The sequence below is a fragment of the Tursiops truncatus genome, chromosome 2 (assembly GCF_011762595.2).
Source record: "Tursiops truncatus isolate mTurTru1 chromosome 2, mTurTru1.mat.Y, whole genome shotgun sequence".
In the NCBI taxonomy this organism is placed as follows: domain Eukaryota; kingdom Metazoa; phylum Chordata; class Mammalia; order Artiodactyla; family Delphinidae; genus Tursiops; species Tursiops truncatus.
Genome location: NC_047035.1, coordinates 114,825,419 through 114,848,859, shown reverse-complemented (window position 1 = coordinate 114,848,859; position 23,441 = coordinate 114,825,419). Strand labels below are relative to the sequence as shown.

The window sequence follows — 23,441 nt, the reverse complement described above, 5'->3', positions numbered from 1 at the left end:
TGACAGCCAGCACTGTCCAGGCTCCATTCTCTATCACATGCCCTTGCTTGAGCATTTCCATCCCATAGTTTTCTTCTTTGTCTTTCTGCCTCTTTTTCTCAGACTCCTCCCTAGTCCTGCCCTCCCCTTTTTTCTTCTCTCCTGGAAGTAATTTTTTTGAAAATTTGATTGTTCCTCCGTGAGTTTTCTTTATGCCGTGTCTTTTTCTTCTTTAGCCAGTTTCCCCTCAACTCCTGTGCAATTCACAAGAGCAAACTCACTTCATATGCTTTCCTCCCATATGCCCTTCTTCAAATTTACATATAGATATATGCATACGCTCCTTTTTGGAATGAATGAGCAGGTACCTTATACAGATTTGGGGTTTTAGGGGTGATGAATTTTTACCTGTCAGACAACCGTTCGTAATTCTGTGTTGACTTATTTATACCATTGTGAAAATTGATTTTTTAAAAAAATAAGCCTGACATGCTTCTTCTCTGCCAAATGAATACACTATTATCAAGATATAGCAGTGATTTATTTCTGACTCACTGGACCTTTTTTTATATGAAAAAAGTTCATATAAAACTCATAGTATTCATATTTGGGCAGTCTGTGAGTTTTTGGTAACTCGGTGCTGTACTAGAAAAGCACTAAGGGAACAATACAAAAGTATAAAAACACAAATTTAAACTTATATAGTTTAGCCTGAGTATGTTTCACTAGAAGAGCAAATATTGCTTTAGATTTCTCACATAGAAAATACTTAGGGTTAAGGTTTAGCTGCTTCCAGGGGGTAAAAAAGGCCCATGACTTTTTGTCTACTGGAGTATACTCAGGACATTTTGTAAGTGAAACTTACATCTAAATCCCTTTCAGTCACTGTTACAGTGTCTTTGAGGACTGGTGCCCCAGTGGGTTGTCTTGTAGGTAGATTATCTGCATATCACCTTTAACCTTCAATGTTTTTAGTAACAGGTGAATTGTGGAGCCAAGTAAGGGCTTTGTTTTTTCAGTTTACTCACCTTCTGACTACATTCTCTGGAAATGTTAAATGATAATTCTCTAAAAAGACGAGATACAACTGGCATCCCTCTAGCCTTCCATCTACCTTACAGCTGGACATATGTTTGGAGCTCACCTTGTGTGTTGGTTCCCTGCTGACTGAACCCAGAGAGTGATTAGTGTGCCTCTCGGGAGTGAACCTGCTTAGTTGCTGGGGCCTTCAGTTCTGCTGCACATTTTACTGACCTCGATTGAAAACAGTAGGAGCTGATTTAAGAGAAGTGCTGGCATCAAAAAGAGTTTTCCATTATCACGTTAGGGAGATAATTTTATAAGCAAGTATAGGCACTCTTCCTTTAAGTTACTGGTATAAAAGACACTTGAGGTTTTGTGGGAACCATTTTTAGTGGCTGTGATGTATCCAAACTCTTTTTAACACTTTAGAATTAAGAGCTAGTCTAATGTTCCAAAATCAGTTAAATGGTCAAAACATTGGTAGCATATGAAGCTTTACAAGAGGACAGGAATGTTGGAAAAGGAATGTGACTTTTAAAAATGATATGTGAAACACATGTGTTGTCTCTTAACCAGGGGTCATCTGGGTCAGTAACAAGCTACCTTAGGAAGAAAATACAATAGGACTGAATAAGGAAGGAAATTGAAAATAATTGTTACTCTCTTTTGGGTTTAATGCTGCTCTGCTGAGATCAGGCAAAATTTAAGTGGGTTTAGAAACCATAAATCCTCATCCTCAGTGAGATGAAGGCAGTGAAAAAGGAGCTTTGACCAGACAGTCAACTTACTTTGACATTAAAGCCATCTTTTTGGAGGTGGTATTGTATCAGGTAATCTGTTATTTACTAGGCATTGCAGAGCACCCTTCCAGATTCTGAGGCGATGTAGGGGAATGAGGGCTCTAAGTGCATTCGGTTGGGAAGACAACATTCAGCTGAATGAATCAGTGTGTGCAACAGGTCCACCAGGAACTTCACTCATAAGATGGATTCCAGAAGCATCTTGTTTCCACTCTCCCCCAGCCCTCTTCCTCTCATCTAGTCAGTGGCTGTGAGTAATACCCAGCTGGAGAGAACAGTCATTGTTTAAGTGGCTGTCTTTTGCCCTGAGGGTTTGGGGGTATGTTGATATTTGTCGGTTACTATGACTTCTTTTTTTTCCCCCCTCAATTGCATCAAACCCTTAAAACATGGTGGTAAGTGAGCGATATGCATGCTTTTGGAGTTTGTTTAATCTCCGCTTCAGTCTATACGATGCACAGTTCATAATGTTAACACTTTTCTTCAAGTTTACTTCATTCACTTTCACAACTAATTTGGATTTCAGTTTGCTGTTTAATCCTCATTTACTTTCATTTTCTTACCTTTTATCTGTAGTTCTGTTCTTTCCCTCTCTCCTGATTTCCTTGTTAGAGGTCAAGTTGTTGTTTTTGTTTGACCTGTAAAGGGAGAGTGGTGCTGCAGATAGTGATTCAGTCCAGGAAAGTGGGAGACTTGAGGCTCTTTTCTTTGTTCCTTATAAATGTGGAAGTGGATTTGGGGAGAGAGATGAAGGGGCTCATGAGACGTAGGCACAAATGTGAACAGCAACTGCTCCCACTTGCAGGCATGGCAGCTACACCAGAGCCACTGTTGCTAAAACCCCTCATGCAACCCTTTGCACGTTATCGCCTTGTTGGGCTGGAAAATGACGTTATTAGTCAGACACCAGGGCGTACATATATCCCAATTACTGAAGAAAGAAAAGCTCATGGTGTGAAGTGCTTGGGTTAGTGCTGAAGTGTCACGCTTTGAAAAGATTAGCTTGGCTATCGCGATTCCCTCTCCCCTTTTTTTCTCTTAAAATTGGGAGTAGATTGGTGATATTCTTGAATCAGCTACCTTGCTTTAGAATTTTGTGTTTTCGGGTGCACAGCCAGAGCACTAAAAATATTCTAAGTTTGCTCCTGTGTCCTTTCCTGTAAGTCCCAGAAGTGCTTAGTTCCTAGCATGTAGCTGAGCTGGTTTGGCCAGGATGCTGAGAGCGTTAGGGTGTTGTGGTGAGGGAGGATCTAGGCTGGGCTCGTGGGTCTCAGTACCTGGTATGTCTTTGTATATCTCCACTGTATACACAGTACACAGATGTCTTGGGTGTCTGAGTCTTAAGTTTGTTCTCTGTACTGTTCGATAGTGTACTATTGTCAGTAGTAGAATCCTGTGGACACTGGTGTGTTGCTAGCCTATTGTTCTGGCTAAGTCACTGGTTTGTGGTTAGTTTTGTTTCTGTTTTGTTTTGTTTTGTTTTTCTTTTTTTTGAAATCTTTTTTTGCTCCAGTCACTGTGTGTGCTGGCGGTGGCTTTGCCTCTCCGTTGCCTCAAAGGAACAGGTGGAGCAATGTCTCCCTCTGACAGACATTACTCCTGACGTGTGCTCCTGCAGATGCCTACACTGAGACTGTAATCTCCATAACTGCTTCATGTGCACCAAGCCCCCTTGTGGAATCCTGCTGAGAGTTTTTCTAGAAGCCTTCAGTTCTAAATCATTTAGTCTACCTGACGTTTGTAAAATAAAAAGAAACTAAGAGCACTTAACTTGCTTTTCCCCACCTTTGTGGGCCTTAAAAAAAATCTGTGTGTGTGTGTACAGACACACACACACACACACACATACACACACACATATATCCCTGGTTAAAGGGGACCAAGTTGCCCTTAGTTGAAACAGGAAGGAAAAACTTACAAATCAGAATCAGAAAATACCAATTTAAGAAGGCACCTAAACTCAGATAATGTAAGCTTTTCGATTAAAAAAAAAGATAACTCATGGCTCATCTGGGTTTGGGTTCTGGTTTTGGCCAGGGCACAAGAGTGAGCCAGTTTTTCTATCTGAAGTCTATTCTAGAGGGATGTCAGCACCATTCAGCTTTCCCTGGTCTGTCACAGAACATCCTCTGGTCTACCTACACTTGTTGCTGGCATAGCCTAGCCTGTCTGACCCAGTATTAGGTTGAACCATTGTGGCTTCCTCTATCTCATTCTCCAGACTAAAGACTCTCCTAAAGATAACAAAACAGCAAGAACAGTGTCCTTTGGGGAAGTAAGGATGTGTGTAAACATATAGATTACACATCCATCTGCATTGCAGGATTGAGCCAAAACTATACATGCATTCACCACAAGAAAACAAACAGCAGGATTTTACAACTGAAATGTTGGTTTGTCTTCTCATCTACTTAAGAGTGAACCACTGGAACTTGGGGACAAGATGAGTATAATGATATTGCAGCCTATCTGTCCGCTACAGTTGCAGTTTTTCATGACAAGCATTCAAAGTGTTAACTAAAATCATTGAAACAACATACCTGCCATTAAAAACCTGAATCTAGAAATAATAACTCCATGAGTGTTTTGCACCTCCAGATGGAATGGCCTTGAATAAATGCTATGAATAGCCATGTTTGCCACTTGCCGTTTGCTGTTCTGTTAATCCCTGTGCAGAGTCTCACAATCTTCTCCCTTCTTCTTCTGTCTCTCAATGGATTATTAAAACCTGAACACCTGTGTAGACGATGAACCAGCTGGGCCAATGTAAGTAGTTTATTCGACATTGATTCAGTAGTTTCTGGTTGGGTTATTATGTATTTGCCGTTTAATCAAAGGGCTAGCTAAGATTGTAGGGGAAGACAGCTAAGATTGTAGGGGAAGACAGTGTTGCAGTGTAGACTTCTTAGCCAGACATGGAGTCGACTGAGAGTTGACTGATTGCCATTTGATTCCCAGGACAGGCAGTACAGTTTTTTTAGTAGCAATACAAAGTGGAATACCATGCAAAAAAAATGTTTAAAATTTTGCACACCCCATATGTTTAAATTGATAATGTGGGGTAAATCACCAGTATATCTGAGACTTCAGGTTTTGTTAATTTCAAGCTCGACTGTAGCATGGATAAACTGCCTGGCTCCATTAAATTGCGTGTATCCAAGAGACAAAATTGCAAATTTTCAATCAATCCAAGATTAGCAGAATCTCCTAGAGTTGGGGACTAAGTCAGAGGCAGGCAAACAGTGCCCAAATTATTAAGTGCCAGAGGGCACAGCACTGCCTGTATATAATTGAGTATCTTTTATCATTTGAGAAGAGACAGTGGTGTTGAGTAGAGAAAAAACTACTATTTCACCTTTATAGTAATTATAGTTTACAAGTCAAAGGGAAAGTTACCGGTATATTGTCTGCCTTGGGAGTCAAAAGGATCTATTAATTTAAGGTATGTAGGCACTTTACACAGGAATATTAATTGTGTATTAATATTGTGCAATAAAACTTACTATACCAGGGATGGCAGTAAGTGGAAGACTCCCTGTATTTCCGTGTGTTATACTTTCAAAAGTTGCTACTGACCTTGAGTTTAACTCTTGTAAATGCAATTTTTCCTCCAAAGGAAAACCAACTCTACCAACAATCACAAAGATAAAAACTTGCGCCAGAGAAACACAAATTAAGTACTACTTGTAACGTAAGTATGGCCTTCTTTAGAAATTTTAAAAAATAATATTCAAATGAATGTGCCTCTGTTGACCTTATTAAAAATTCTTCAGTAGTTGGTGTTATGTTGCAAGATCCTTTAGTTGATTTCAAGAGCAGCCAATACTGGTGGAACAAGTTGTCTGTCCAGTGTAGCAGCTGGAAAGGAAGATTTTCAGCTGAGCTCTTTCACTTATTTACATAAATGCTTTTCAGAGTATGTATGATGTTTCAAAACATCACTTTACCACTTTACTTACATCTTTAAAAAGAGGTAAAAGTGAAATTGTCACCTTAGGTGGATTATTGAGGCCAGTTGGTCCCACTTTGCTTCTGAGGGCAAGGCAAGAATGGTGGCCAGGGACAGCTGGGCTGGAGTACCTTCTGGTTAGGCACGTGGAGATCTGAATTCCTCACTGCATCCCTGAGCATGCTGTTTGAACCAAAGCTTTGTTTTATAGGCACTTGGTGTAGTCTTAAGTAATAGTGCATATTCTCTTTTAATTTCTAAATACTCTTCCTTCACAGATCCTTAGGTTCCTGAAACTGGTGGCAACATGACCTGCTAAATTTTCTGCTTGTACCTCTTTGGTTCTTTCCCTTTCAAGTGAGCAGCACCATGATGACTGTCTAAAGCATGCCTTATTTAGCCTCTCCTGTAAGGGTGACCTAGCCAGGTACATTTTAAACAATGCTTCAGTGTAGAAGGTGTAAACTATTTTGGGCTTGATGTGCTGTGAATGTTGCTTTTTTTTTTTTCCCCCTTTGGTAGAATATTTAAATAGAAGTAAAAAGGTCCTCTGAGGATCAGATCATGCATGCACCGTTTTTTACTTAATGCAGCTGTTAAATTGGCAAAGCTCTAAAATGCACTGCTGCCATCTAGTGACACATTTTTGTAAAGTACAGCAAAACCTACAGATATATACAGTATATAAATATATATATATATTTATATTTTTGGGGTGGGAGAAATCCAAAATAAAATAAATGCTTGTTTCATTTTTAAGCTGCTGATACTCATTCCTTACTGTATGTTGTCAGATGAGGAAACTGTTCAGTTCTGGTACATAAAGATGAGTAATATAAACTGAAATCTATAATTTTAAGGGCTTAACCTATGACTTTGATAAGAAGCTGGAACAGTCCACTGAATGGATGTAATGAACTGCAGTATATATGTATGATTGCTTTTTAAGTGATTATTTTTTTCTTTTGTTAAATCATGTAAATTCTTAGATCCTTTTGCACTGATGTGTTGAACCTGATTGTACATTCAATTAAGGCAAACTTTTATAATTTACCTTTTGTTTTCAATGACCTTGAAATGTTACAGCATGGTATTCTATGCAACTAGTTATACTTTGAGGTTGACACTGTATTTTTTCATTGATTGAGTGTAGATTTTCACACCCGGCAGGGTTCTCACACGGTGCGTAATGGTAGATGCATGTACTTGTGTTTTGTGTAATTGTTGAAGTGCAATGATGTATAAAAAAGTGGATTCACCTGTTTTTAAAAATAAAACTGATAAAAGGTGTTGGAATAATACTCTTTATTCTAGTTTCTCTAGTCTTAGGAGGAAGCATTTTTTCCATTGCACTGAAGTTCCTCAGTTCTGTATGTATATAGAATGTTTGTTAGTTGCTCAGCTCTGTCAGCTTTTTTAGTTCCTTTTCCACCTCTTCCACAAATGCTGGGAAATTCTGATCCATGAGGCACAAGCGTAGAAAGGGGCCTAACTCTTCCGTGTTCCATGCAGATTGTTCATAGACCACGGGCAGCTCCTCTGATGCCAGGAGAGACTGGGGGGATTCCAGAAGAGTAGTTTATTAGAGATTACAGGAGAAAGCAACAGCCTGAATAATAGAACACAAACTTTGCCTTAAGGAAAGATTTGGGAAATAGACACCAAAAATTAGTGTTAATTAGCTTTGCAGAGTTCCTTTACATAATGTTTCTAAATATACAAAGTGAGATAAACTTGTATCCTTAGGTATTTCAAGTATATTAATGAAACGATTTGCAAAGTTAAGATTCTGCTTCAGTGAAGAGTATGGTGCTGATAAGTTTGTGGACTGATAAAGCCTGTTGATGAATGGACGCCACTAACTTAGTTCATCCTTCCCACCTTATAGGTGGAAAAATGGGTGTGAGCAGTTCATCATATGGAAACTGGGTTCTGAATGTAATACAGAGAGGTCACAAACTGACCATCCCAAGGACACAATTATCTTGCTTTTTCTGGTCCTATCCATGAAGCTTGACAAGTAGAGGCATGTATCCATCACCACAATCAAGACAGAACATTTCCACCACCCCCAGGAAGTCCCTCATGCTACCTGCTCTTGTCAGACCCTCAACCCTTGGCAACCATGATCTGTTTTCCATACCTTATAGTTTTGCCTTTTCCAGAACGTCATATAATGTGTGTTTTTCACATGCTATTTGACATTTGTATGCCGCCTTTGGTAACTTGTATTTTAACACCATTTGACTAAGCTGCCAATATTTAAATATTAGGAGAGTTCAAATAAAAGTCTGACTGAGCTTGGCTATCTGGAAGATAAGGTGACATTGGATCCACAGTCCCACGTGACGAAGATGGCTCCAGCTCTGTACGTGGTTCAATTACGTCTGGGCCTTTGACTCAGCCTTCTTATTCTCTCCTCATGTTAATTCTACTTAGGTAGGTGGTTTTCTACCCTTTCCATGGCATGGTTTGGTATATATGTATACAACTGACATTTCTCTAAGAACTATCTATAATAGAAATAGATTTTTCTAAATTCAAACCAGACTGTATCTAAAAGGTAGAAAGAAGAAAATGAAAGTAAAATGGAGCCCTGTTCTCCAGTGAGAGCCACTGTTAACATGTTAGTGTATCTCCTTCCAAACTTACGTTGTGTTTTTACTACAAAAATCATGCATGCTATTTTGTAGCCTTTTAAAAAACAATGTTCTATGAATATCTTTCCTTGTCAACAGATATAGACATCACTTTTAATGACTACATTTTTATCCTGCCTATGGTTATAGCACTCTTTAACCACTCAGTATCCTATTAGTGAATAATTACGTTTCCAGTTTTACTATAAAAAAACACTGAAAAACATCCTTGTATGTATATTTGTGTAGATGAAATGGTATTATAGGTAATAAGATATAAAGTTAAATTTTATCTATATTGCTGAGTTGCTTTCAAAGAGTTTTACCAAACTTATATTCAAAGAACAACTTGTCTAGAAGGTTAGAGCAAACAAGTAACATATCTGAGCTCCCAGCCTGGTGCTTTTTCTTCTTTATACATGGTTCTTCTATATGATGTAAATAAACTGGGCTGAGGTACACCTTTTATAGCAACTGATACTTCCTGAATAAGGATGTCACACACTGCCTTGCTCATGAATTTTTTTCTGTGGCTCAGCCACTGTAACCCCAGTGCAGATATGAGGCTACAAACTGGGCACTATAACGTCTGCCCTGTGATTGTCCATTTATTTTGAGTGAGTGGTGAGCCAGATGGAGAAAACACCTGTTTCTTATACCACTGTTAGCACAGTTTAATAGATAAAGAGGAAATTCATCCTTGAATATTGAATTCCATGCAGAACTCTGTGGAAAGCATAGGCTGAGGGCCTGCTGTCAAGCACAGCAGGGAATGCAGTGAGGAGGAGACCACCTCCAGGAGCTCCAGCAGACCAGGCCTCAGGAACCCTGAGCCTGAATGAATAGTTCTGCAGGAGTCTGTGGTAACAGCAGACTGCAAGGGGAGAGGGCATGTCTGAAAGCAGTTCTGTGGTAACAAGAGTTGAATCCTCCCGGGTCTCCACACATCCTTAGCTGAGATCCTCACACTGAATATCTGCCCCTACAGAAACTATCTTGATATGACTCCGAATTCATATTGATATTTATCTTAGAAGAGTTTCCAAATTTCGTTTCCAAAATTAAATTGAAATTCTTACCTGTATTCCTCTTTCTGGGATAGGTGGTGAATAAATTCTTTATCTCACACATTTAAAGGCTAACACTATAGGCCACTCTTCATCTTTTATTTCCTCAGGAGAATAGTTCTTCAGTATGTGTCATCGTGTTTAATCTTACAACAAGGGTAGGTGGAGATGGCCTGTCTCTGTCTTTACCATCTTCTATAGCAACACTTTAAGTTACTGTTCTAGAACAATGGATTGAACAGAGGGATACAAATTCTTCAGGATCACTGTTTTTCCGAACATGGAAATAGGCCCTACCTGAGCTAACCAGGCCACTGAGGTCCTTCCTCTTGGAGTGCCTGTGCCAGCTGGTACCCACCATTGCTGCTCCAGGTTCTGGTGTGACTGCTTTCATGTTCAAAGAAAGAAAACATCAGTAAAAGTGGTAAGATCATTGTTGGTGTAGTCTGTCCTGGTTTAAGCTTGGCTATTACTTGATTTACCACAGTAGAAGTACAGACAGAGTTTAAATCTGAGGCGCCTGCCCTTATGTTCCTTATGTCTGTTCCTTATGTCTCATAGGCTGGCAGTGTTTTTTCTTGTCTGACACCGTGGTGTACTTCTGTCTTCAGAGGCCCAGCCCAGGACCATGTGCTGGTACTGGAGGGCAGTGGACATTGCCCAGCTTCTGATAATCATGATTTGTCACCTTCTAAAAATTATTACTCAAGTAATACACGTTCACTGCGAAAAAGGGAAAAAACCCTATAGTTGCAAGATAATCTTACATTTTTAATAAAAGTTAAAAAAAAATCTCATTTTAGACATTCTGAGGGAATGAGTTCTTCTGTTAGTAAAATTCCTAGATATCTTCATTCAACAATGTTTTGTGCCTACTGTGTACTAGACACTGGGGTGATAAAGGGAAGGGAGCCACAAAGAACAAGGTAGAGGTCCAGCCCTCAAGAACCTACAGCCCAGTAAGAACTTAGCAAGTCAGGAAGTGCTGGAATGGAGGTAAATATAAGACTTAAGGCTTAGAGTGGAGGGGAGTACAGGAGGGGTGTGTGTGCTAAGCATGAAGGGTAGGAATGCTTTAGAGTCCAAGCTGCTTCAAAGGAACCTGCTATAGGAGCGTTTGTTCTCTAGCAGAACACACGGGATGTTTTCTAGGCAAACAGAGTGAATAAGGTATAGAAGGAGGCCTGGAGACATAAGAGGCTCGGAGGGCTGCTTCTACCTAAAAGCACAAACTTTTCCAAGAGCCCCATCACTCCTCCTTCCTAGCCACATGTCTGCAGGCCTCGTTATGTTTTGGATATATGTGGTGCTTGTAGTGCTAATCTCCAGACAGTTGCGAGCTAGTGGTATCACTCAGGGAGAATCCAAGACCCTCCCTGGAAGCTGTCTCTATCAGCAGCATGTTCTGACTGCCAGAAGTAAATGTTCTACATGGAAGCTGACTGTTGCTAGTTAGTGCGTATTAGCAGAAATGCATATCTGGAAGCGTCAAAAATGGGGTGGCAGGACAGAGAGGAAGGAAAGAACAAAGAGAAAAGAAAACTAGTCAAGAATACTAAAATAAAAATGAGCAAAAAGGTAAGGGACTTTAATGAGTCTAGAATCCTTAGGCAAGCCCCATTTCTCTATTTAGTTTCCTTATCTGGAAAAGTCAGACTCTAGTGTTTCTTCCAGCTCTGATATTTGATGTTTTCCTAGGAGACACATCAGTTCAGTTCACACTGTGTTCTTCAGACAACTGGGAAAGACATCAACCAAAATTCATATGCCATCCACACTGACCTATAGCCAAGTGCGATGGAAGCAGCTGAGGCTACTGGGGTGGCCCTAAGGATTGGACAGTCCTCTGCCCAAGTGCAGAGAGATGGAAGGTTCTGTGCACACAGGAATGAGCCCCTGGCCGCTTTCTGCTGGACTTCCTGTGCTAACAGAGGAAAGAGTTCACCTAGGAACTGCCCCCCTCTCTGAGTACGCTGGGTTGCCTTAGAAGCCCTCAGGTTGAGAAATACCTGGTTAGGCCACAATTAGTAAAATTACAAGGCTGAGGAAAAGTAAAAAAATAAGAGCCAGGAAGTGACTCAAGAACTTGAAATAGAAAGACATGGAATTATCTCTATTTGCAAAGAAGAGAATAACTGTTTTAGACAAAAGAAAATATATAGGCCAGAGCTTGCACCTCTTGAATTGGATTCTGAAAAAGGGAGCATGATAGCAAATTTGCACAGCAGCAGCTAAGGGCAAGCCTTAGGAGTTTTTGGCATTAGGAAGACTAGAATATTCTAGGTAGTGCTTCACAATGCCTGCATGCTGGTGAATTAACCCAGTAGCTTTATCTTGTCTCCTGCTCTGCAGCATCAGACACTCTGTCTTATCATGGCCCTATTGACTCATGAGTTCTTACCCTCAGTAATAACTGACTAGGATGCTCATTCGTTCATTTGCAAGGGAAGGCAGATCTGAAACGGTAACAGCACTGGCAGTAATAGTAATAATGGATCATGTTATTTAGGTATTTGCCAGATGTTGTCCTAGCTGCTTATAGACAATTTCAGTCTCACCATTTTACAGATGAGTGACTTGCATAAGATCACGTAGCTACTAATAGGGCTAGGATTCAAACCTAGATCCATTTTGATTCCAAAGCCTGTGGTCTTTGCACAACACTGTGCCATCTCATCTACTCAGAACACCAAACTACAGATCAGAGGAAGACTTGAATATGGAATCAAGAAAAGACATGAAAGTTTTGTCATAAGCAAGAAAGTACCTTATAATAAGCCATTCCATCCCGTTTGTAGAGAGGGGATTCTTAAAGAATACAGCAGCAGCTGATGAGGCAAAAATGTTTTAAACTAGATCCAGGGTTTGTAAAAAAAAAAAAAAAAAACCAGCTTTAGTGTTAAGACATGTTCACAACAAAAGTCATGCAGAAACAAATGAAGAAGAATTCTAAAACATCATCAAAATTTGATATGGCAGGGCTTCCCTGGTGGCACAGTGGTTGAGAGTCCGCCTGCCGATGCAGGGGACATGGATTCGTGCCCGGTCCGGGAAGATCCCACATGCCGCGGAGCGGCTGGGCCCGTGAGCCATGGCCGCTGAGCCTGTGCTCCGCAATGGGAGAGGCCACAGCAGTGAGAGGCCCGCGTACCGCCAAAAAAAAAAAAAAAAAAAAATTTGATATGGCAAATTAAACATAGTCAAGAAGAAATCATACAGTACTTGTTTAAAGAAAAACACTTTATGATAAATAATGTACATCTATGTTCACCCCAGATAAACTATGAAAAGAAAGTTGGTTGTAAAGGTGAAATGTCTTGGCCCAGTGAGTTTAAGGGGAACTTCCAGGATGAAGTGATGGAAAGCCAGGTTTGGAAAATCATTACTCAAAATAGAAAATAAGAAAACCCAGCTTGAAACTAGAATTTCATCCCAGGAGCAGAGGTAGCTTATGCTAGCAGCTTGTGGGACTATGCCAAAGAAATGCTAGAATATGTACCTCGAGGAGAAATTCTGTAATAAAGATTCCCAAACTTTTATCGCAAGACTCCTTTACACTCTTACAAACGGCTTTTGTTTTGAGTTACATGTGATATTTATCTGTTAGAAATTAAAACAAAAATTTTAAATATTCATTTAAATCTTATAAAACCATTATATGTTATATTAAAAACATTTTAATGAAAACTATATTTCCTAACAAAAATATAATGACTTTTGCAAATCTCTTTAATATCTAGCTGGACTCTCCTCCTATCCACTTATGCACTCAATCTGCTGACACACGTTGTTCTGGTTGAAGTATATGAAGAAAATCTGGCTTCACACAGATATATAGATGGAAAGTTTTTTTTTAAAAATGGGTTTTTCAGTTAATTGTGGATATTCCTTGATATGACACCAAAACTCAACAAGTGGTAGTTTCTTAAAGGTTATTTTCAAGGTAGAATCTGAAATCACAGCAAGGAATTTTTTATACTCTGTTATACTAAAATCCTTTGGTCTAAGCAATCTCTGTACTGTTTTTCATAGCAGTTGTACCAATTTACATTCCCACCAAGAGTGCACCAGTGGTTCTCTTTACTCCACATCTTGTCTTTTTAATAATAGCCATTCTGACAGGTGTGATGATATCTCATTGTGGGTTTTTTTTATCGTTTTTTTTTTATTCAAACATGAATAAGTACAAAATAATATGAAATACATGAAGACATAAATAATGGTACATTGATCACTTGAGTATCCACTATTGATTTTAAGATAATAAAAAACAGCATTAACTTTGAAGTCATTAATGTTTTTTCAAACTTTTTATTTTATATTGGAGAAGCGATATCATATATTTGTCTTTCTCTGACTTCACTCAGTATGACAATTTCTAGGTCCATGTTGCTGCAAAATGGCATTATTTCATTCTTTTTAATGGCTGAGTAATAGTTCATTGTATATATGTACCACATCTTCTTTATTCATTCCCCTGTAGTTGGACATTTAGGTTGCTTCCATGTCTTGGCTATTGTAAACAGTGCTACAGTGAACACTGGGGTGCATGTATCCTTTAGGACTATGTTTTTCTCCAGATATATGCCCAGGAGTGGGATTGGAGGATCATATGGTAGCTCTATTTTTAGTTTTTTAAGGAACCTCCATACGGTTCTCCATAGTAGCTGTATCAATTTACATTCCCACCAACAGTGCAAGAGAGTTCCCTTTTCTCCACACCCTCTCCAGCATTTGTTGTTTGTAGATTCTCTGATGATGCTAATTCTAACTGGTGTGAGGTGATACCTCGTAGTTTTGATTTGCATTTCTCTAATAGTTGAGCAGCTTTTCATGTGCTTCTTAGCCATCTGTATGTCTTCTTTGGAGAAATGTCTATTTAGGTCTTCTGCCCATTTTTGGATTGGGTTGTTTTTTTACTATTGAGCTTCATGAGCTGTTTATATATTTTGGAGATTAATCCTTTGTCCGTTGATTCATTTGCAAATATTTTCTCCCATTCTGAGGGTTGCCTTTTCGTCTTTTTATGGTTTCCTTTCCTGTGCAAAAGCTTTGAAGTTTCATTAGGTCCCACTTGTTCATTTTTGTTTTTATTTCCATTTCTCTAGAAGGTGGATCAAAAAAGATCTTGCTGTGACTTATGTCAAAGAATGTTCTTCCTATGTTTTCCTCTAAGAGTTTTATAGTGTCCGGTCTTACATTTAGGTCTCTAATCCATTTTGAGTTTATTTTTGTGTATGGTGTTAGGGAGTGTTCTAATTTCATTCTTTTACATGTAGCTGTCCAGTTTTCCCAGCACCACTTACTGAAGAGACTGGCTTTTCTCCATTGTATATCTTTGCCTCCTTTGTCATAGATTAGTTGACCATAGGTGCGTGGGTTTACCTCTGGGCTTTCTATCTTGTTCCAGTGATCTGTGTTTCTGTTTTTGTGCCAGTACCATATTGTCTTGATTACTGTAGCTTTGTAGTACAGTCTGAAGTCAGGGAGTCTGATTCCTCCAGCTCTGTTTTTTTCCTTCAAGACTGCTTTGGCTATTCGGGGTCTTTTGTGTCTCCATACAAATTTTAAGATGATTTGTTCTAGTTCCGTAAAACATGCCATTGGTAATCTGATAGGGATTGCATTGAATCTGTAGATTGCTTTGGGTAGCATAGTCATTTTCACAATATCGACTCTTCCAATCCAAGAACATGGTATATCTCTGCATCTGTTGGTATCATCTTTAATTTCTTTCATCAGTGTCTTATGGTTTTCTGCATACAGGTCTTTTGTCTCTAGGTAGGTTTATTCCTAGGTATTTTATTCTTTTTGTTGCAAAGGTAAATGGGAGTGTTCCCATAATTTCTCTTTCAGATTTTTCCTCATTAGTATATAGGAATGCAAAAGATTTCTGTGCATTAATTTTGTATCCTGCAACTTTACCAAATTCATTGATTAGCTCTAGTAGTTTTCTGGTGGCATTTTTAGGATTCTCTATGTATAGTATCATGTCATCTGCAAACAGTGACAGTTTTACTACTTCTTTTCCAATTTGTATTCCTTTTACTTATTTTTCTTCTCTGCCGTGGCTAGGACTTCCAAAACTATGTTGAATAATAGTGGTGAGAGTGGACATCCCTGTCTCGTTCCTGATCTTAGAGGAAATGCTTTCAATTTTTCACCATTGAGAATGATGTTTGCTGTGGGTTTGTTGTATATGGCCTTTATTATGTTGAGGTACCTTCCCTCTATGCCCACTTTCTGGAGAGTTTTTATCATAAATGGGTGTTGAATTTTGTCAAAAGCTTTTTCTGCATCTATTGAGATGATTATATGGTTTTTATTCTTCACATTTGTTAATATGGTTTATCACATTGACTGATTTGCCTATATTGAAGAACCCTTGCATCCCTGGGATAAATCCTACTTGATCATGGTGTATGATCCTTTTAATGTGTTGTTGGATTCTGTTTCCTAGTATTTTGTTGAGGATTTTTGCATCTCTATTCATCAGTGATATTGGTCTGTAATTTTCTTTTTTTGTAGTATCTTTGTCTGGTTTTGGTATCAGGGTGATGGTGGCCTCATAGAATGAGTTTGGCAGTGTTCCTTCCTCTGCAGTTTTTTGGAAGAGTTTGAGAAGGATGGGTGTTAGCTCTTTTCTAAATGATAGAATTCACCTGTGAAGCCATCTGGTCCTGGACTTTTGTTTGTTGGAAGATTTTTAATCACAGTTTCAATTTCATTACTTGTGATTGGTCTGTTCATATTTTCTGTTTCTTCCTGGTTCAGTCTTGGAATGTTATACCTTTCTAAGAATTTGTCCATTTCTTCCCGGTTGTCCATTTTATTGGCATAGAGTTGCTTGTAGGAGTCTCTTAGGATGCTTTGTATTTCTGCGGTGTCTGTTGTAACTTCTCCTTTTTCATTTCTAATTTTATTGATTTGAGTCCTCTCCCTCTTTTTCTTGATGAGTCTGGCTAGTGGTTTATCAATTTTGTTTATCTTCTCAAAGAACCAGCTTTTAGTTTTATTGATCTTTGCTATTGTTTTGTTTTTATTTCATTGATTTCTGCTCTGATCTTTATGATTTCTTTCCTTCTGCTAACTTTGGGTTTTGTTTGTTGTTCTTTCTCTAGTTCCTTTAGGTGTAAGGTTAGATTATTTATTTGAGATTTTTCTTATTTCTTGAGGTAGGCTTGTATAGCTATAAACTTCCCTCTTAGAACTGGTTTTGCTGCATCCCATAGGTTTTGGATTGTCGTGTTTTCATTGTCATTTGTCTCTAGGTATTTTCTGAGGAGATGGGGAAGGAGAATGAGTGAAACAGGTAAGGGAGATTAAGGGGTGCAAAAGTAAATAAATAGAATCCATTAGTCTGTTTCGCACTTTGAAAAATTTGTGATCTTTTTACTTTTTTTAAATTTCTTTTTGGCTGCATTGTGTCTTTGTTGCTACGTGCAGGCTTTCTCTGGTTGCAGCGAGCAGGGGCTACTTTTCATTGCAGCACGTGGGCTTCACATTGTGGTGGCTTCTCTTGATGTGGAGCACAGGCTCTAGGTGCGTGGGCTTCAGCAGTCACAGTATGCAGGCTCAGTAGTTGCAGCACATAGGCCCTAGAGCGTGTGGGCTTCAGTAGTTATGGCACGTGGGGTCAGTAGTTGCGGTGCGCGGGCTCAGTAGTTGTGGTGCATGGGCTTAGCTGCTCCGTGGCACGTGGCATCTTCCTGGGATCGAACCCACGTCCCCTGCATCGGCAGGTGTATTCTTAACCACTGCACCACCAGGGAAGTCCCTATTTTGCACTTTGGGTCTTTCATCCATGCATGATTTTGTAGCATCATATATTCGTCACTTGAAAAATACTGCTTCGCTGGACTATACAGATCTCCCAAATGTTGAAACATTTTGCACTTAATTATTTTAAAGATCACGTTCATTAGTAGTACCATCAGGAAGGTCTTCTGGGTTAGGAAGCTGTGAAGCTCAAGTGGCAGATACAAGTTTTCCAGGATTCTAATTTTCACTCGAACAGCTTATTTCATCATTATCGATAAATAATATCAGTTGTTTTCTTAAAATGACAGGCTCACTTCATTCGAGAAAATGTCACCAGACACCCAAATCTGAATAACCAGAGTTTGTCCGTTCAAGTAATACGGTGTTCCATGAAGAAAGAGGTGGTTCAGCACCCAATGCATTCATACAGGTGCTTTCCAGGAGAAAGCCATCGTGCTTCAGAATACAGATGGTTTTGTTAGTTGGTTCTTACTTCAGTGACCAGTGAAAAACCTGACTGCATACAGTTGGATACCACTGCCTTGATCTGTGCTAAGGTGACAGCAGGTTTGCTCACAATGCTTTTGTCCCATTAACACAAATATCCATATAGCAAAAGGGCTAACATCTTAATATTATTACAGAAATACTGTGGACTTTGTGGACCCTGGAAAAGGTCTCAGGGAAGGGTCTGTGGATCATGCTTTGAGAACCACTGTTCTATAGTGACACCCATAATACACCTGGGACTCCCAGCTAATCTAATTCCTAGTATTACAGGTAGCTACAGTGAGACTCAAATTAAAAAAAAAAATAAATCACTGTGTCTTCTTTGGAAAAAAACGTCTATTCAGGTCCTCTGCCCATTTTTTAATCAGATTGTTTGGGTCTTTTTTGATACTGAGTTGTATGAGTTCTTGTAATTTTGGATATTAACCCTTTATTGGATGTATCATTTGCAAATACCTTCTCCCATTCAATAGGTTGCCCATTTGTTCTGGTGAGGATTTCCTTCACTGTGCAAAGCTTTTTTTTAGTTGGATGCAGTTCCATTTATTTATTTTTGCTTTTGTTGCCCTTGCCTGAGGTGCATGGAAAGATGCTCAACGTCACTCATCATCAGGGAAATGCAATCGAACCACAAGGTATTACCTCACAACTGTCAGAATGGCTGTCATCAAAAAGACAAGAAATAATAAGTGTCAGTGAGGATGTGGAGAAAAAGGAACTCATGCACAGGTGGTGGGAATGTAAATTGGTAGCTACTATGCAAAACAGTATGGTAGTTCCTCAAAAAATTAAAAATGGAACTACCATATGATCTAGTAATTACACTCTGGATATTTATCCGAAGCAAACAAAAACACTAATAAAAGATATATGCACCCCTGTGTTCAGTGCAGCATTATTTATAGTAGCCAAGATACAGAAGCAACCTATGTGCACATCAATAAATGACTGGGTAAGATGAGGTCTGTGTGTGTATATGTATACACACACACACACACAACGGAATATATACACAAATGAGGTATATATACACACTAAAATATGTGGAATCTAAAAAACAAAGCAAACGAACAAATGAAACAAACAGACTCATCAATACAGAGAACAAATGTGGTTGCAGAGTGGGGGGCGATGGGCAAACTAAGTGAAAGGGATTAAGAGGCACAAACTTCCAGTTATGAGTCACAGACCTAATGTCAGCACAGGGAATATAGTCAATAATATTTTAATAACTTTGTATGGTGACAGATGGTTACTAGACTTACTGTGATCTTTTGTAATGTATAAAACTATCATCACTATACTGTACACCTGAAACATACTATAAGTTAATTATACATCAATAAAAATAAGTCAATCAACATTAGATATCCTTAACTTACAAACCTGGTGGACTCAGCAAATTCCACTGCGATTTTGGCCCCCATAGAGCATTAACTTGTCAGGCTTCTCGTACAGCCACACCCTCGCCTACTTACATCATGCTGTGGCGGGATGCTCTGCACACAGCCCTTCCGTTGGCTTTCACCTGTCCACAGTGGGCTAGGACCCAGCCTGAGCTCCTGGCTGATTCCGTCAGGCACCTGGACAGTGAGGTACTGGGCCAGGTTCTGCACGCAGCTGCAGCAGTGTTCCAGCGCCTGCTCCTTTGAGCCTCCACTAAACTGCACCCGGAACATACGACTCTTGTTCTGTGTGACAAATCAGAAGATATTCTCAGTGACCCTCGTGTCCTATCACTTTACTTTTATTTACTGTGAGGTCTTCCCTTTGTTTGAAGGGGAAGAGGTATGAATAAGGGAGTAGTTACCCTAGATTGTTGATGTGGGTATAGAAAAGCCATTAGTTTTCTTCTCCCTTTTGGGAGCTGTTCCTCATACTAAACTCATTTCCCTCAAGGAACTGGCAGACATCAGCAAAAATGGAAAAGCCCATATCATAAAGACCAGGAAGGTCACTATACTGACTGCAGTAAAAGATCAATGTTTTGTCTTACTTTGGAACAAAGGTTTCATACCATCTGATTCCTCAGGTGGAAAATCAGTGAAGCTAATAGTCCTGGCTCAACAAAGTTTTCCAAACCTGAGTATATAAAAGAGCTAACCAGGTAGGTACACATTAAACAAGCCAGTGAATTTGAAAAACAAAACGGGATAAGGGGACAGGCAAATGCTGAGAGCTAATGTATCTCATATTAATAATCTGTAGTGCCCTTTATCCTTAAAGAGACCAGACTTAATGTACAAATCACACAGACAAATGAATCACATGTTGCCTTTAATTTGCTGTATGAGTTACATCCCCTGGCAAGTCCACAAATATGGGAGAGATGCAATTCAAATTTTTAGAAGTGGCAACTACATCAAATTTATTTTATTGTAAGTTTAAAAATAGAACTAAATTGTAACAATAACAACAATAAACCTATTATTTTAATAGAATTAGTTTCCTTTTTCTAGTCTGATATCCTGCCTAGTTTTAGAGGACTCAGCTTACACAAAAGCCACCCCAAATGGGTGGTATGTATTGTGTACCTTTGTTCAATTTCTTTTGTGAAGAAATTCAGATGCTAACAGTAACAGCATTTTTCATTTATTAAATACACAAGTCACACTGCTAACTGGAAAATGTTTCTAACCACAGTTAACAAAATCCTGAAAGTTCCTATAAGTGAAAATCCTTGATTTTCCTGTTCACAGTTTACCCTGTTTAAATTTTTAGATAAAGCCATCAAGCAAAGCCACATCTTTAGGATATAGAAAACTTGGCATGGCTAAGTAGTGGTAAGGTATCATGTCTAGAAGAATAGACACCACTCCCCCTTTAATGCCTCTGTTGGGTTCTCTTCATTTTTTAATACGTTTAATTTTTTTCTCCTGAGTATAAAAGTAATCCATTATCACTGCCCCCTCCAACAATGAAAAAATATGAATATTTTTCTTATGTGTATTAGTCATTCATATTTTTTCTTTTGTGTATTGCCTATTCACTTCCTCAGCCATTTTTCTCTTGGATGAATAATCCCCAAATTATCAAGAGTCTTTGAAAGCTAACTTTCCTTAAGGAAGGGGAAAGAACTGATAAGAGAACTCTACATTCAGGTTTTGGTAATTCTATTAGTCTTCTGTGAAACTGAGCTTTCTTGTTTACAATTAATTAGTTGTTTCCAGCTCACCCTAGTTTAGACTGTACCTGGGTACATCTATATGAAATACCTTTATATTAGCTATTTCCATGATGATTCTGTAATTATCTAACCTTTTGAGAAATAATCACATAAAAAATTATGCCTCATAGCTAGATGAAAGCTATATGTAGAAACACAATTATTAAGTATATAAGTAGAGCAGAAATCTCAGACCACTTGTCTAGAGGTATCTATATACATATATATGTGAGTGTACATTAAGAATGAGTTCAGACAGTTAAGGGTTTCTTTGAAATGTAGTTCCAAGAAATGACAGGGAAGGTTTTATGTCTGATAGCCTAACTGATGTTTTGCTCCATGTTTGCTTCTGTAAAATTCTCGGACAGAATTTGAGCTTATCATCAGAAACCAGAAATACCACTTCAATACATATGGACCCAAGATAAAGCCAAGGTACATCAGGAAAAATCTGAAAATGAGATATCTTCATCCCACATCCTTAGTGTCACAATAGAAAACCTGCCACATGGTTAACAAAAAGGACTCCTAGGTTGAAAATCTTGATGAGATTTATTTTTATACCATAATTAAAAGTCAGAAAGAGCTCCTTGTTGTGAAATGAAAGTTTTTCAAGTATATACTAACAGCCATGAACTGTCCCAAATAAACAGTCTCCAGTGTCTATCATCTATGGAGATTAGCTCAAAATAATACACACACACACATTGGCCACGCCACACGACTTGTGGGATCTCAGTTCCCCTACCAGGGATTAAACCCAGGCCCTTGGCAGTGGAAGCATGGAGTCCCAACCCCTGGACCACCAGCGAATTCCCCAAATTACTATATTTTAAGTTGTTCCCACTCTGCTTCAAAACACTTAATTTCAAGTTCTTACAACTGATAGAAAACTCCTTGAGGAAACAAGTTAAGGGTAAGTGCCTGTCTCTGTACATTTATCTTCACATACATACAAGAAATCTGGGAAGCACTGGGCCAATTAAATGCTGACTCACAAGTGTGAATGGCATCTCCATGCAGATAGCTAATGTTACAGGGTATAGCATGCAGGAAGACACAAGGCCCAGTTAGTACCATGTAGGAAGACAGCCAAGGAGACATGAAAATCCTCACAAACATAGGCATGTTTTCCTGCTGGTTTCAGATTCATCACCCAGATGTATAAGAAATTTCCCATCACCACTAGGAGCCCACCGGAGCAGTTTTCCCCACCACTAGAAGTGAATTCCTCTATGTAGAAATTGGGATTGGGGTTATATGGACTTCACCAGAGAAGGGACAAACATTTTCTTTGATCCTTTGCTTTGAAACAAAGAGGTGATACTCAAGGCTGAAGCTAGACAAAACCATGAAAAAATTCTTCAGTGAGTTACTGGAGGTGGGGACAGTGGTTTAGGGTTACTCCTTGGAACCAAAGTCTCTTCAGATACGTTAGCCAATCAGCCAAGACCATTTTGATTACAATTACTGCAAAAAAGGAAGCCCACCTTAAAAGTAGGCAGATCTTACACAATCTACTTATTTTGGCCAGAGAGAAAAGAAATATAATCTTTATTGCCCCCTGAATTTAAGTTTTAAATTTCTGTCAAAGGAATGAAAGTTTTATTTCAAAATACTTCTATTTGTCAATTTAAACAAGAATATTTGTTATGTAATACTTGGTTAACTAAAAGTTATCCAAGGCAAGAAGCACTAAAGTTGTGTACCCTTTGCCAGGTAAGGCAAAAAGAAGAATCTGTTGGCTCAGTATTAATATATCAATAGATCAAAGGATTAAAAAAAATGAAACAAATCATGATCTTGATAGGTGTTAAAATTTAATTGGTAATCCTGATAAAACTATTAGTAAATAAACTATATCTGAAAGACTATCTCCCTAACATGGTAAAGAATATCCAATCAACAGCCAGAAATATTCTTCATGTCTAAATACTGGTTCCCATTCAAGTCAGTAAGATGTCAAGGATGGCTGTATAATTGTCTAATTACAGGGTTCTGGAAGGTCTAGATAATTCAGTAAGGTGAGAAAAGTAGTAAGTACAAACTATGGGAAGTAAATTACCATTGTTTGCAGATTATAAAATTACTTTCCTAAAAATTAAATTATCAGAGCTAATAAAAGTTTAGTTAGGAAGCTAAATTTAAAATAATTCAGAAAAAATCTAGTAATAGCAGCTAGAAATATGTTTGGGATAAAGAATACCATTTACAATAACAAAAGGATCCTAAACTTAAATATTTAAAAATCTGTATATGAAGTATATGATATATATACAAATATCACATATAAAATTATATAACTACACAAAATACATTTTTTTCTATATAACATCTATACATGTATTTTATATGTAATCTCTATATATAGAGTAAAGATTTTGAAGAGGAAAATTAGGCAAAAGCAGTAGACAGGTGATTCACAGAAGAAATACAGATGGCTAAGAAACACAAAAAATATTCATTCCCATTAGTTACCAAAGAAATGCAAATTAAACGAAGATGCTCAGTTTTGCTTATCAAATTGGAAACTTGTTTTTAAATTTA

The 23,441-nt window shown here is 38.4% G+C and overlaps 2 protein-coding genes across 3 annotated transcripts in view; one reads left to right on the top strand and one right to left on the bottom strand.

The window, feature by feature from the left end:
- NPTN (neuroplastin) overlaps window positions 1-7,041 on the top strand; it is a 55,684-nt gene extending 48,643 nt beyond the window's left edge. For both annotated transcript variants that reach the window (XR_002179278.3, XM_004318102.4), the window contains 3 exons: window positions 4,547-4,568; window positions 5,419-5,493; window positions 6,030-7,041. Coding sequence is in view for 1 of the 2 variants with exons in the window: in XM_004318102.4 (XP_004318150.1) it covers window positions 4,547-4,568; window positions 5,419-5,479 (83 nt within the window). In the remaining variant the exon portion in view is untranslated. The remainder of the gene's footprint in view (window positions 1-4,546; window positions 4,569-5,418; window positions 5,494-6,029) is intronic.
- Window positions 6,704-23,441, bottom strand: part of REC114 (REC114 meiotic recombination protein) — a 96,079-nt gene continuing 79,341 nt past the window's right edge. Inside the window, exons 4-6 of the mRNA XM_073801228.1 lie at window positions 19,207-19,419; window positions 9,755-9,844; window positions 6,704-7,306 (exon numbers count right to left, since the gene is read on the bottom strand). Coding sequence (XP_073657329.1) covers window positions 7,142-7,306; window positions 9,755-9,844; window positions 19,207-19,419 — 468 coding nt within the window. The 3' untranslated portion in view covers window positions 6,704-7,141. The remainder of the gene's footprint in view (window positions 7,307-9,754; window positions 9,845-19,206; window positions 19,420-23,441) is intronic.